This window comes from Globicephala melas, chromosome 7, assembly GCF_963455315.2.
Source record: "Globicephala melas chromosome 7, mGloMel1.2, whole genome shotgun sequence".
In the NCBI taxonomy this organism is placed as follows: Eukaryota; Metazoa; Chordata; class Mammalia; order Artiodactyla; family Delphinidae; genus Globicephala; species Globicephala melas.
The window spans coordinates 109,461,377-109,475,685 of record NC_083320.1 but is presented as its reverse complement, the minus strand read 5'-3'; the positions used below and the strand labels follow the sequence as shown (position 1 = coordinate 109,475,685).

General features: G+C 37.7%; 1 protein-coding gene across 2 annotated transcripts in view; it reads right to left on the bottom strand.

Moving 5' to 3' along the window:
• Window positions 1-14,309, bottom strand: part of UGGT1 (UDP-glucose glycoprotein glucosyltransferase 1) — a 123,208-nt gene that overhangs the window by 93,943 nt on the left and 14,956 nt on the right. For both annotated transcript variants that reach the window (XR_009564653.1, XM_030840415.2), the window contains exons 5-11: window positions 11,617-11,729; window positions 9,788-9,962; window positions 7,805-7,901; window positions 6,825-6,903; window positions 4,688-4,788; window positions 3,893-3,992; window positions 2,395-2,455 (exon numbers count right to left, since the gene is read on the bottom strand). Coding sequence is in view for 1 of the 2 variants with exons in the window: in XM_030840415.2 (XP_030696275.1) it covers window positions 2,395-2,455; window positions 3,893-3,992; window positions 4,688-4,788; window positions 6,825-6,903; window positions 7,805-7,901; window positions 9,788-9,962; window positions 11,617-11,729 (726 nt within the window). In the remaining variant the exon portion in view is untranslated. The remainder of the gene's footprint in view (window positions 1-2,394; window positions 2,456-3,892; window positions 3,993-4,687; window positions 4,789-6,824; window positions 6,904-7,804; window positions 7,902-9,787; window positions 9,963-11,616; window positions 11,730-14,309) is intronic.

The window sequence follows — 14,309 nt, the reverse complement described above, 5'->3', positions numbered from 1 at the left end:
CATGCAGCCCCTGCAGCCCTCAGACCCGCCTGACCCACTGGAAACAATGCTTTGATGCCATATCATACACAGCTTCTGTTGGCTTATATCCTTTCCAATCAATTCCTCTTTCTCTGCAAGGAAACTGGAACGGTTGATCACATATTCAACACCACACAGTAGAGAAGGGAAGAAACGTATCAGATACTAGGGACAGAACATGGATCCCTTAGCTCTCCCAGGGCTGGGGGAGAGGGGCAGGGATCGCTGAGCTCCCTTCACTCCCCCTCACTCAGTGGACAGAGAGAAATGAACTCTAAGATCTAGGACTGCATGGGAAAAACACAAAACAATGCAGAAGCCACAGCTTTTCCTTCTCTGCCCTGCCAGGATAAAATGGCAAGGAAGATAAGGGGATAACAGAAATTTGCATCAACAAAAATCAGAATTTCTTACAAGGGAAAGAAAAACTCCACATCCACTCATTCCCAGGCTGCGAATACAGCACCCTGTGACTGTGGGAAAGACTGACTGGGAACTATGTGAAATGAAACACAACAGAGGATGGGGATCCCATTCTGAAAACAGGGGACTGCACGGAAGTTACCAAATGCTCTGCCCTACTGGGCTTCTACAACTCCAGCAGCCAGACCTCACCCTCCCGGCAGAAGATCAGAAGATCCTTTTTGGGAGACTAAACAGCTCAAGAGGAAAGGTTTAAAGATTCTGTCACTGGAGTTCCCTGGGAAACGACCATACCACCACAGCCTACAGTCACAAAGACGCATCCTTCAGGCTTTCAATCAGTTTTTTATTGCCTCACTGTCTAATATGAGCTGTTAGTGAGAGATCACCAGACATCTAAGGAAAGCCTCTAACATTAAAGACAAGAGAACAAGACAAAAAGAAAGGCAACTTAAGAGGGAACAGACCATGCAGAGAAAAGAAGACACTTACATGAACCATCGATATCTTCAGAAGGATAAGACAACACCATAAAAAGAAGAATTCAAAAATAACCCTTGTAAATTAAAAATTTGACAACTAAAGAAAGAAATCTCAACAAGTGGTCTGAAAATCCTTCCCAGAAAGTTTAAAAATGAACGACAAAAGAACTGGAAAACAGGAAATAAAAGATTTTTAATTAGGCCAAACTAGTCAGGGAGATATAACATCTTAAGAATAAATAGGAATTCTAGGAAAACAGAAAAGAGAAACCAAAAAGAAGAAATGCAAAGAAATAGGTCCAGAAAATTTCCCAATACTAAAGGAAAGGATTTTTCAGATTTAAAGGGCCCACCAACCACCCAAGACTACAAAGACTTTTTAAAAAGGCATTATCACTATGGAATTTCAGATTACTAGGGTCAAAGAAAAGACCCTACATGATTCCAGAAAGAAAAGCCAGATCTCATACAAAGGCTTCAGACTTCTCAAAAGCCATAATGGAAACCAAAATTCCAAGGAGCAATAACTTCAAACTTCTAAATGACTTCCAACCTAGAATTCTATACCCAGCCAAGCTATCAATAAAAACAGAAATGGAAGGGACTTCCCTGGCAGTCCAGTGGTTAAGACTCCACGCTTCCATTGCAGGGGGCGTGGGTTCGATCCCCAGTTGGGGAATTAAGATCCTTCTTGCCGCTCAGCGCAGCCAAAAACAAACAAACAAACAAAAAAACAAAATGGAAAACTGATTTCTCAGAGTCTGAAATTTACCTCACATGCAACCTTTCCCATGAAGAATGATTTGCTGTACCAAAATAAGGGAGTAAACCAAAAACAAAGAAGACATGGAATCCAAGAAACAGGAGATCCAAAAAAAAGAGGTTAAAGGAAGGTCTCAGGATAACTGGTATGTACTAGACATAAAGAAAAACCAGTCCATAGTGAAGCAGATCAAAAATTGATAAAACCATGACAAAAACACAGGGATGGTAGAAAGATGGGGAAAGTGCCAATATGGAGTACTGGTAGACAGTGGGAGAAGTGGGGAGAGCAGTGAAAGAAAGTCAGACCTCATCCTTGTAACAGAAGGCCAATACATAAGATTGGAAACTGAGAAAGTACCAATTTAAGTTTGCTGGAATCTGGAGATAAATATCCAAAGAATCAACTAGGAGTTGAAAGCAGATGCTTCTGGGAAGGGGGTCACACAGGGAGTGAGACATGTTGGCGGGGCTGCTTTTTTCTAAAGAAACAGGTAGCACCATTTGATGCTTTGAATTATATATTCATATTCAACTTTGATTAACTACTGAAAGTATAAAAAAGATTACAGAAATGAATCAAAATACCATCGTCTTTAATAAAAGAAGAGTAAAACTATTAAATGTCACTGATTTAACTCACATTTCCGCATCTTTAAAGATATAATACAAAACAGAAAGGCCACTATTTTCCATTGGTTCATACCTTCTGATTCTCTTCCACTTCGGTTCTAAGTTCTGAACTCACAGCTGTTTTTGTTATTGCTCTAAGGAAATAAAAACATTATCAGTGCTTAGTTTAGTATTTGATATAAAAGACTTCAATTTCCCTATACGAAATAACACATTGCTCCATAAATTACAAAAAACTAAATGGAAAAAACCTTAAACCTTTACAATTGATGAATATATTCCTCCTCTCAGATGTGTGTATTTTTTTATTATGTATTTGTTTATTATCACAAGATATAAAACCAAGGAAAAGTAACAGTAATAACTGCACTTTGATGCGAGTGCAATTATTTCCAAGATCTTGGTTAAATATATGTAACTCTATTCCTGTATATGATCTCTACAGCTCACAGGCTAAGGATATTGTTCAATAAGTTAAGGCAGCAGACTGTTCAAGCTATTTAAGCACATGTATATCTTCAATAGCATGCTTGATTAAATGATAATGTACTATATGATTCTTAAGTCCTGTCTAAGAAGTATTTTCCCAAGACCAATGAAATAAACAAATTTACAAAACATCTCATATCAGAAGTCAAAACACCTCATTCAGTGACTCAAGAAAAGGACTGACAATTATTTAAGTTTCTGAAAATGTGGCTTTTAAAACAGGTTTGCCTTGTATTTATGAGATGTGGAGGACCATTATACAATTGAAAGCAATAGCAGAAAAGCTGCATTCAAAATCTTAATCTGTCACTATGAACAAGTCAGTCTCTATGATTCATTTCCTTCATCAAGAATGAGTAAGATGATTGCTTCCCTGGTGGCGCAGTGGTTAAGAGTCTGCCTGCCAATGCAGGGGACACGGGTTTGAGCCCTGGTCTGGGAAGATCCCACATGCCGCGGAGCAGCTGGGCCCGTGAGCCACAATTACTGAGCCTGCGTGTCTGGAGCCTGTGCTCCGCAACAAGAGAGGCCGCGATAGTGAGAAGCCCGCGCACCGCGATGAAGGGGGGCCCCCACTTACCACAACTAGAGAAAGCCCTGGCGCAGAAACGAAGACCCAACACAGCCATAAATAAATTAATTAATTGATTTAAAAAAAAAAAAAAGAATGAGTAAGATGATATATAAGAAACTCTTCAGGAAGAAAAACACCAGAGTCCATGGCAGACCCTAAGTTAGTTACATCTACATACATTAAATTTTGTTAATTCATCTAATCCTGAAAGGTAGGTGTTGTTACTTCTGTTTTACTGCTGAGGAATGTGATTATTTACAAAGTTCACACAACTAGCAAGAGGCAGTGCCAGGAACACAACCTAGACTGCTCTCTTCAACCACACAACACAGGGGCTTGTCGCCTTCTCGGGAAGATGGGCCATTAACAATATAGTGCTGGTAGTAAGACAACTTTAATTTCCTAAGCATTTTCATATTTTAATGGCTTCATTTTATGCATAAACATGAAGATAATTAGGCATATGTTAAAAAGAAGAATGTCTCAAAGCCTTATTACTCTATGTTACCTGGCTTTGGTAGGAAAATTTTGGCTAAGATCCTTCATAATCACCAGAGCTAACTCAATAGGAGCAGCCAAGATTCGGGCAGCAGTCTGAAAACTTAGATCTGCAACAACATCAAACGCAAGTTAAAGTGTATTCATCTACAGCAATGAGAAAGAAATAGGAAAAAAGCACATTTATTTCCCACTATTTTCTTGGTAATTAAGAATGCCTTAGAATGCCACTTCAAAGCATGCCCATGGTTGAACTGAAGGTTTTACTCACTTCATAGGCCCCTAGAGTGTTTACTGTAGCCGTTCCTTGATCTGCCTGCATAAACACTAAGGCATATACCGACACATTTAGCACAGGATTAATCCACCCCAAACTCTTTTCCTTCTTCTGGATTTACAACATAACACAAAGTACAGCAAAAGACTTTAGTAAATTATGCTGGGAAAGAAAACCTTGATACATAGTTCTTTGGACCAGAAAAGCACACATACATCCTGCCATACTGACATGCCTTTAACATCCAACTGTGTAATAAATGTATACATATAGAAACACAAAGATTAAAACAAACTTGTTACAAGCTTATGCACCTGGTCACACAAAGAAAGATCTGGTAACTCATCTACAAATATATATTACTCTGCAGAGTGTAATTTGTCTACAAAAGGACTTTCTTCCTTTCTTTTCTAATAAATCACGATTAATCACATGATCCTTAAAATTTGTGAATAAATACAATTAAATTCAAATTCTATTTTTTTAAATACCATAAAATTTAGAATGATTCCTCTACGTTTTTATTACCTTGCAACTGCCAAACTTTTAAAGGTGCCATTTCATTGGTGCTCTCAACGAGATGCTTTCTGAGTTCTTTCAACTGTCCCTGCAGGTCAGGGTGCAGGTCTCTGAAAGAAACATAAAATCAATCCTTTTCAGGTGTCTTTTCTTTCCCAAAGCACATTTAGAAGTTGACCCCAAATTTATCTTCACAACTCTCCCCACTTAGTAACAGGAAAATTCCTACAATATAGGAAAAATATTAAATTATTCTTAAGAAACAAGTTAATATAGAAAAGTATGAGTTAATTTAAAAACCATAAAATTTACAGATTAAAAAATGAATCACTACAACAGTGACTCTCTGTGTTGGGGGAGGGAGAAGAGTGGGACTGAGAGTAGGGAACAGAGGGGACCTCAACTCTACCTGCTGTGTTTTACTCATCTTGGTTCTCTCTTTCTTCAAGTGAAAGAAGGTGTTATGTTGCAGGAAAAAAAAGCTTGATAAACAATTCTTTGGTACAGAAAAGCAAGTACAATAGAAACAGTCAATTCTGGGTGGTGAGTACAGGGGTATGTTATATTATTCTCCATCCTTTCCAGAACCTTTTTAGTTTCTCAAAATAAAATTGGAAATACCTTGCTTCCAATCCCAAAATGAGTTTCTTTCAGCTACATGCTCATAAATCCTTTAGTCACATGAATATAATTCAAGCTAACCAAGATTATTGCGTTTTGTTTAGTTTTATCTTGAAATACAGTGCATTCTATTTAAAGTTAGTAAAACAGAAGTTTTCAGAGGCAGAGATCGATCATTTGGATCAGACAAACAGACGGAACAGAGTAATCCTGTTTTTAAGACTAAAAACTCAAAATTTCTTAAATGCAACCTGCCGAAAGTAAAATATCTACTCAGATCCTTCACCATCCCAGCAATCCATTCCAGTTACTATACTTTTCTTCATGATAAAAATACCTTAAAATGGGTCACTTACTTTAGGTAGTTAAATAACTATTCTGAGTGTCCAAAAAGGAAATTGTCTTCAATATTCTACATACTACCTACCATACTACCATACTACCACATACTACCATAAAGCTATCTAAAAAACAAACATATAAAACATGAACAGGAAAAGGGATTCTGGAAACCTGGATGCAGTAAAAACGGAACCTGACTGCATATTAATAAGGCCATAACTGATGTTCAACACAAAGAAATGTGCATTTGCACAGGATGAACTCAACATTTGCACAGTCACTCAACATCAACAAAGTCATCTCTACTAAACTGTTAGTCTAGCTGTCATTTCACTGGGTCAAATGTTAAAGCTAAAATATATGAAACTGCACCTACACATACTATTTCTATTAAAAAAAAATAAAAAGCACACCACAGATGTCCTAATTAAGATTTCCAGATAAAGAAGAATTCAGGGCTCTGAACAATGATCAAATCATAACAGAAATAACTGCAGCATTTAAAATAACAGCTAAGAACATTTTTCAGCTATAAAATTCTATTATGCTTTCATAAAATAGTTATGGAATTTTCTTCAAAAAGCCATTTCCTATCCTCTTTCATATAAAGTGAATTGTAATAAAATGTATTTCAACTGAACATATATAAAATCTACCACACCTCCTACTACAACTCTTTTGCAATTTTTCAAACTATGTTTAGTATAAGTAAATAGCTATAAATATAACATTGTAAATCAACTATAATTCAATAAAATAAAATTTTTTTAAAAAGAGATAAGAAGCAAAAAAATAAATAAATAATAGCTATGACCTCTCTAACGTAAAATACATTTGATTTTCCTCAGGAAAAGAATGCATAAAACAATTAGATTTCTCCTATTATGTGAATCAAAAAATGGCATGTGACTTTAGGCTATCAACTGCAAGGTCCAGAAAATAAATCAATTTAAGCCATAAGCAGGCAGCCATGGTATCATGTAAGAATAATGTGCTTCAGAATTACCAGAAATCATAAACTGTACTACAAACTAACTGGCCATCTCCTCATATCAGATCACATACATAAAGTATTGTTGGGAGATCCGTAACTCAGGCAGTAAAGAGAAAGATGATGCTTGCAATGTGAAGAAGGCTGGAGGTTTAAAGAGAATAAGACCCTTTCCCAAAAGAATATACATACCTTAATCTTCCAAAGAGAAATCCTTGAACTTCATCAATAGGATCATTTTCACCAATCACTGTGGTGTTAACTTCAGTTCCTACAAAAGCACAGCAAATACATATCTAATCACTCCGATTAGAAAGAAAAATATTAACTTCATAGAATTTGAAACACCTGAAACTATAATAGATTTAAAATGTTGAATACCTCAACTAACACAGTGGTTAACAAACACACAATAAATGAGTTTTTGATATATCCTGTGTTCCTGGATAAAGAAAGAATGTGTTTTTCCTTAAACTGTGGAAATTTTTACATGTTAAATATTTCAAAATTAATACCTTTAAAATTATGAATAACGGATTTTTCAATATCAAAATTCTGAGGAATTTGCAACTAGGCAACTTAATCCTAAACATAATTATTGAGGACAGGATAATGAAGTACTAGGCTATCTTCCATGTACCAAAACCAATCATTTTTACTTTTAAAACAAGCTTAAAGGACATAAAAAGATTACGCATAAAACTTGTTGAAATAATTCAAAACCCTAGAATATTACAACAGGAAGTATCCACAGTAAACTGTTCCAAGTGCAGAAAATAATATAAAAACATGAAACTGTTTGTTAATTATATGATAGCTTAAGATTTCACATTGGGTCACAAATTAATTACTATTTGTGAACTACCTATCATCAATAACAATAGCTACTACTTACTGAACTCTTTTGTGAAAAAAAGTCGTTAAATTCTTTACCTCTACATCTTATTTTCTCCTCAAAAATACTTCAAGAGGCATATATCATTATCTGAACTCTACAGAGGAAAAAATTAGGACCTAAAGAATTTGTCACCCAACTCAGATATAGCAGAACCAAGATTCAAACATAGGTTCATAATACTCCTAAATCTATTCTTTTTCATTAAAGAAACAAATTCCCCTTTAACTCATATTTAAAGAAAAGAAAACACATTGGTCTTAATTTACAAATTCACCTTTCACCTGAGTATCATCCTTGGCCTTGTACTCAGTGCTCTTAATGGCCAACTCCACACCATAGCCAGAGAGGTAAACAGGCTCCTTCCTGGGATTCTGCAAGCAGAGCAAGTATTCCACCATCACCACTCAGCTCTCCACGCATTCCCTCCTAGCTCTTTATGCATCACAGCATACAGGGCCTGACCATGTTAATGTCACATAGCCATCACCTAGGATTACACACTCAAAACATGCTTGAACTTCCATGGGAATCCTTAGATTGTGGATCCTGCCACAAGTGTGAGAACGGGAATTCCAAGGTAGAAACAAAACCAGATGAAGGGGGCTTCCCTGGTGGCACAGTGGTTAAGAATCCGCCTGCCAATGCAGGGGACACGGGTTCGATCCCTGGTCTGGGAAGATACCACATGCCGCACAGCAGCTAAGCCCGTGTGCCACAACTACTGAGCCTGCGCTCTAGAGCCTACGAGCCACAACTACTGAAGCCCACGTGCTCTAGGGCCGGCGCTCCGCAACAAGACAAGCCAGCAAAATGAGAAGCCCGCGCACCGCAACAAAGAGTAGCCCCCACTCATCACAACTAGAGAAAGCCCGCCCGCAGCAACAAAGACCCAAGGCAGCCAAAAGTAAATTTAAAAAAAAATTTTTAAAAAAACAAAAAACAGATGATGGGATAGCGGAAAGGGCAAAGGTCACCAAACCATGTGAAGAAATGGAGAAAACAAAAAAGCATTTCCGGAACTTACACAGGGTTGAAAACTGGTGAGGTTTCAAACCTAGAAGTGCTTTGTTGAGACCGTGTGTGTAAATGTGTGTGTGTGTGTGTACATTTTTTTACTGACTTTAAATGTCTTCAGGCAGGGTTTGGGCTAACCTAATGTCACAGGCTTACCATCATCCTGAATAAGGATGGCCCTTTAAATACCAGCAATAGGGACTTCCCTGGTGGTCCAGTGGTTAAGAATCCACCTTCCAATGCAGGGGACGCAGGTTTGATCCGTGGTTGGGCAACTAAGATCCCATGTGCGGCGGGGCAACTAAGCCTGCGCACTCTAGAGCCCACACGCCACAACTAGAGAGAAGCCCACATGCCCCAACGAAGAGCCCGCGTGCTGCAACAAAAGATCCTGCGTGCCGCAACTAAGACCTGACACAGCCAAATAAACAAATAAATATTAAAAAAAAAAAACAGCAATAGAGCAAGGTGGGGCGGGGGGGGCGGGTGTCCAAAACTGGATATTGATAAATCTGTTTCTGCTCACATAAATTTTCATTTAGAATTTTTATTTTGCTTTCCCATGGACTTAACATCCAATATTTACTGAGCTTAACATGACACAGAAATTTTAAAGGCCAACGATCTTTACATATAAATATTTTAAATGCTAAATGCCACACAAGGTTTCGAAAGCTTAATTTTAAATCAATTCTGCCTGAGTTTACCTCTTTAGAAATCCTTTTTCTATCAAATAAAAAGATGCCAAAGAGAAAAAAAAAGGGTTTGGAAAGGAAGTGAATTCAAGAATCAATTCCATAGTATGATGACCATATTAAATCTGGACCAAATTAAATATAATTTACATGGTTCATTTTGAAATAGAACGTAGGGAATTCCCTGGCGGTCCAGTAGTTAGGATTCTGTGCTTTCACTGCCCAGGGCCCCGGGTTCAATCCCTGGTCGGGGAACTAGGATCCCAGGAGTCGCATGGCATGGCCAGGAAAAAAAAAAAAAAAAAAAATCAAAGCTGAAATAGAATGTCAATTTTATACAGCCATTTTTTAGGCATATTGTTTTACATTTCTTCAGAAAGGCAAGCAAAGTGCCTCCTATGTGCAAATAACAGATTTGATGAAAGTACTACACTTCCCAAAAAAGTAGTTCAAATCATTTTATAAAGGGGGAAATTATTAAATGAAGTGCTAAGGTTGTGGTGGGCAAACTAATATTTAAAACAGTTATAAAATAAGTCAATACTTACAGATATATAATGTCTGAATACGTAATTGATTTTGCCTGCACTGCTTTTTGATACAAGTTGTCGGTGAAACTTATAAAACTCCTCAGAGCCAATCTCAGAGTAGAAAATAACCACTGAGCTTTCAGGATTAGATGAGGGATATCTGTGATCTCCTTTGAACAATAAAGGTTTTGGTCTGAAAATAAATATTAAAAGCTTAAAATTGTTAACTTAAAAAAGCTTTTAAACATTAAAAACAGTACAAAATGAAGCTACAGCAATGATAATTTAAGCAAACATTATAAGCATCTTAAATAGTTTTCAGTTAGTAAGAATACTGAAAACAAAACAGGTATGAGTCTTATTTGTTCGTAATTAAAATTAACGAATGTACATTATATAAATACTAACCTTAAAATGTAGACTTTGACTAATAATTGTTACCAATTTCTAGAGCAGGGGGTAAAAAAGCCAGAAAAAGGATACACATCCAGCCCTCATAGTACTAAAACTTAAGTAAATTATTCTCCCATATAAATAGAATGTAATTACCTTTTTATCTGAAGACCTAAGTGCAAATAATGCAAAAAGGCGAGGATAAATCTAAGCGTATAACTTCCCAATTACAGCATCTCCCTCCTCTATCATTTTTACTATTATGATCATCCTACTACTGCATCTAAAATTTAGGTTATCCTCATAAATTTTAAAACTCCCCCCTCAAGAAAACTTCTCTAAGAATGACATCAAGATATTAGCAGATCTTAATGCACAGACTTTATAACCTACCAATCCTTCTTAAGGAGGTATACCTACACGTACTAAGTGGAAAATGCCCCTTATAAAAATAAACCTACCTACCTGTATAAATTTATAACCACAGAAAAAAGTATAAAAGGATATATACCAATCCATTAAAAATAATTACCACCTCTCAGAAGAGGAGACATTATCACTCTTTTCTTTATAAAGGTCTGCATTATTGTAACAAATTAAAGAAAGAATTTTTCAAGTCAGCCAATTTTGTTTTCCCCAAGGAAACAGCACTTTACTATGCAGCCAATTTTGAATGTCCATACCTCACCCCAGACAGCTGAATGCTCACTGAGTTTCTGGTTATCACCCTGAGGAAAAAGCACTCATACCATTTGGTGGGCAGAGGACAGGTGCTGAGCAGATAATCTCACTAAAGAAGAATTTCCCCACCTAAAACACCGCCTGGCACTTCCGGTAGAGCAGGGCAGTATCAGAGAGAGAGATCGCTGTTATACAATTTCTAACAGCATTGGAGGATGTACAGAGGGGTTACTGCCCTAGGCAGACAGCAAGAGGTACCTATTGTTATTTGTCCACCACAGGAAACCTACCTTTAAGCAAAAAAATCAGCCCACTGATTACCAATTTAATATTCAAATTAAGCTTGCAATTATCTTAAATAGTCTCCTTTGTCTGAAACTAATACTACCCTGAGAGATCATTATCATTAATATCATTACTCCAGGCACTGGCTTTAATACACAGAATATTCTTTACTAAGCTGATGACAAAGCCTAGGCAATCTTTCCAATACAGTCATTAGTTACTAAGTAACAATAACAGTAAGTACTCTTATTATCTCTATTTCGAAACAAGATGAGGAAAGAAAGGTTATGTAATTTGCCTAAATTCACAAAACTATTTTAAGTGATGGAGCTGGGATTTAAATCTACTTGGTTCTGGTTCCAGAATTCACATTCTAAACCACTATACCTACGGACTAAAAAAAACGTACGAAAAATCAGACGGTGGACCTGATATAGAAGAAAGCACAATGAATGCATGACGTTTAAATAAAGAAACACACAATCTACCTTTCAGAAGCTGTTAGTAGAAGAGTCTCAAGGGTATCAAAATCACAAGTCCTCTTTCCATGCACTGAAAAAAATGAACTACATCCTTCTGGTGGAGGTTCATCAGCTGCTATCTGTCATTTAAGACACAGACATTTTTAAAAATAATCTCTAACCAAAAACAAGACAAAAACATGAATATTCTAAATAGGTAATAAAATAATAATAAAACAACATCAGTAAAAGCAGAAATTAACATCTACCGAACACCCATTATATGACAGAAAGAGCTTTACGTTTCACTGCTTTCTTTGTATTATTTCATCTAGTTCCTCCCAGTATCATTCCATGAGGTAGGTGTTATTATTATCCCCAAAATAGAACTTTAAAATTCTATCTCAGAAGATATCAAAAGATATCCGGGGGGGACTTCCCTGGTGGCGCAGTGGTGAAGCATCCGCCTGCCAATGCAGGGGACATGGGTCTGAGCCCTGGTCCAGGAAGATCCCACATGCCGCGAAGCAACTAAGCCCCTGCGCCACAACTACTGAGCCCGTGCACCTAGAGCCCGTGCTCCGCCACAAGAGAAGCCACCGCAATGAGAAGCCCGTGCACCACAATGAAGGGTAGCCCCCACTCACTGCAACTAGAGAAAAGCCTGTGCACACGCAGCAACGAAGACCCAATGCAGCCAAAAATAAATAATTATTTTTTTAAATGTTAAAAAAAAAAAAAAAGATATCCAGGGAACACAGTATGTACCTTGTAGAAAACTAAGCTTACAAATGTCAATTGTAAGTGTCAAAGTATAACAATGCAGTCCTAATTAAGTATAATACGCAGATTAATGTGAAGCCCCTCCCTGAAACAGGAAGAATGACACTGAATCTAAAAAACCAACGGGGCCTAAAAAAAGAGTACAGATGGAAAGGTAAAATTATCCAAGGAGCACACTAAGATATTCAAAGGAAAGGCTGAATGAGATGTGGGGTATGTTTAGAGTGAAATGCACTAACGCCCAGGCACAATGAGATAAGTCCACCTGCAACTTAAACGAGAGGCACACTGAAAAGCATGAGTGTACAGAGATGGGGAAAGGAAAGGACATACTGACAAGGTCTGGGTACACACTGATGTCATTTATGTAACACATTCCTACTGCATGTCCTTTTCTACTGCTGGAATACAAATAATTAAGAACAGATGGGGAGAAATGGAAAGCTTGCTACGAAAAATTAATATTAAAACTTTCCATTACATTTTTCTTCTTTTTTGTAAATTATTACAAAACTTACAAACTTGTGTTTGTAAGAAGAAAGAACAGTACAATAAACCCCTATGTACCCATGACCCAGCTTCAGTAATTATCAATTCATGGCCAATCTCATTTCTTCCACCTTCCTACCACACTCCACTGGATCATTTGGACACAAGCTCCAAATAGCATTTCATTTATAATGTTTCACTATGTCTCAATAAAACACAGAAGTGTTTTGTTGTTTTTTTTTTTTTCTGGCCGGCCGCACGGCTTGCAGGATCTCAGTTCCCCGACCAGGGTTTGAATCCAGGCCATGGTAGTGAAAGCCCAGAATCCTAACCACTAGGCCACCTGGGAACTCCCAAAACACAGAGATTTTTTTAAAAAAACATACTACCATTATCACACTTTTAAAAAAAGTAATACAGGGCTTCCCTGGTGGTGCAGTGGTTGAGAGTCCGCCTGCCAATGCAGGGGACACGGGTTCATGCCCCAGTCCAGGAAGATCCCACATGCCAAGGAGCGGCTGGGCCTGTGAGACATGGCCGCTGAGCCTGTGCTCCGCAACGGGAGAGGCCACAACAGTGAGAGGCCCACGTACCGCAAAAAAAAAAAAAGTAATACAATTCTGTATTGATGGCCACCGGCAGCATAGTTTTTCAATCTTCCCAAGTTCTCCCATAAAAACAAAGCAAAAATGAAAACAAAAACCAGTGGACCACATTTATGACAAAACTAGGTGGAAGGAAATCCCCATGATACAAAACACAAAAATGACCTGCGGTTATCAGAGGCCATAGAAGTAGAGGGAAACTGCAGAGATTCTGATGATCCTGAAAACAAGAAAACCCCAAAACAGCCAAAAGGTTTTCACTGGAAAGTATGGTGGGCCGACGGGTTTTGTTTCACCTAGTACAGGTAAGCACAAGGCAGTCTGACCACTGTGAACTCATAACTCACAGACTAGGACTCCCTTCCAGGAAAGGGCCCCACCTCTAAGGACAAACTGTTGAGGGCAGAATAAAACTCAAGCAGGACAGAGATAAAAGCCAATAAAAGAAAAAGTCCAAATATAAAAATGAAAGAGGGGAACAGAGTCAGGAAATTTCAAAAAGCAAAAGCTACCTTTTTTTTAAAGCCACCCTATTTTAACACAACATAAAATCAACAGAATAGGGAACCATGCCAACCTCCAAAAGTTAAGGAAAACTAATTTCACATCAAATTGAGCAGAAAAAGTCTCAGTGTCAAATCCCATACAAAGCTATTTTAAGAAAAGGGGAGAGGGGAAAAGCAGAGTAACACCCTTATTCTTATAGACGAGTGCTGTACAAGAGAAATTTCTGCAATGATAGCAATCTATTGGGAATTCCCTAGTGGTCCAGTGGTTAGGACTCAGCGCTTTCACTGCCGGGGCCCTGGGTTCAATCCCTGGTCGGGGAACTAAGATCCAGCA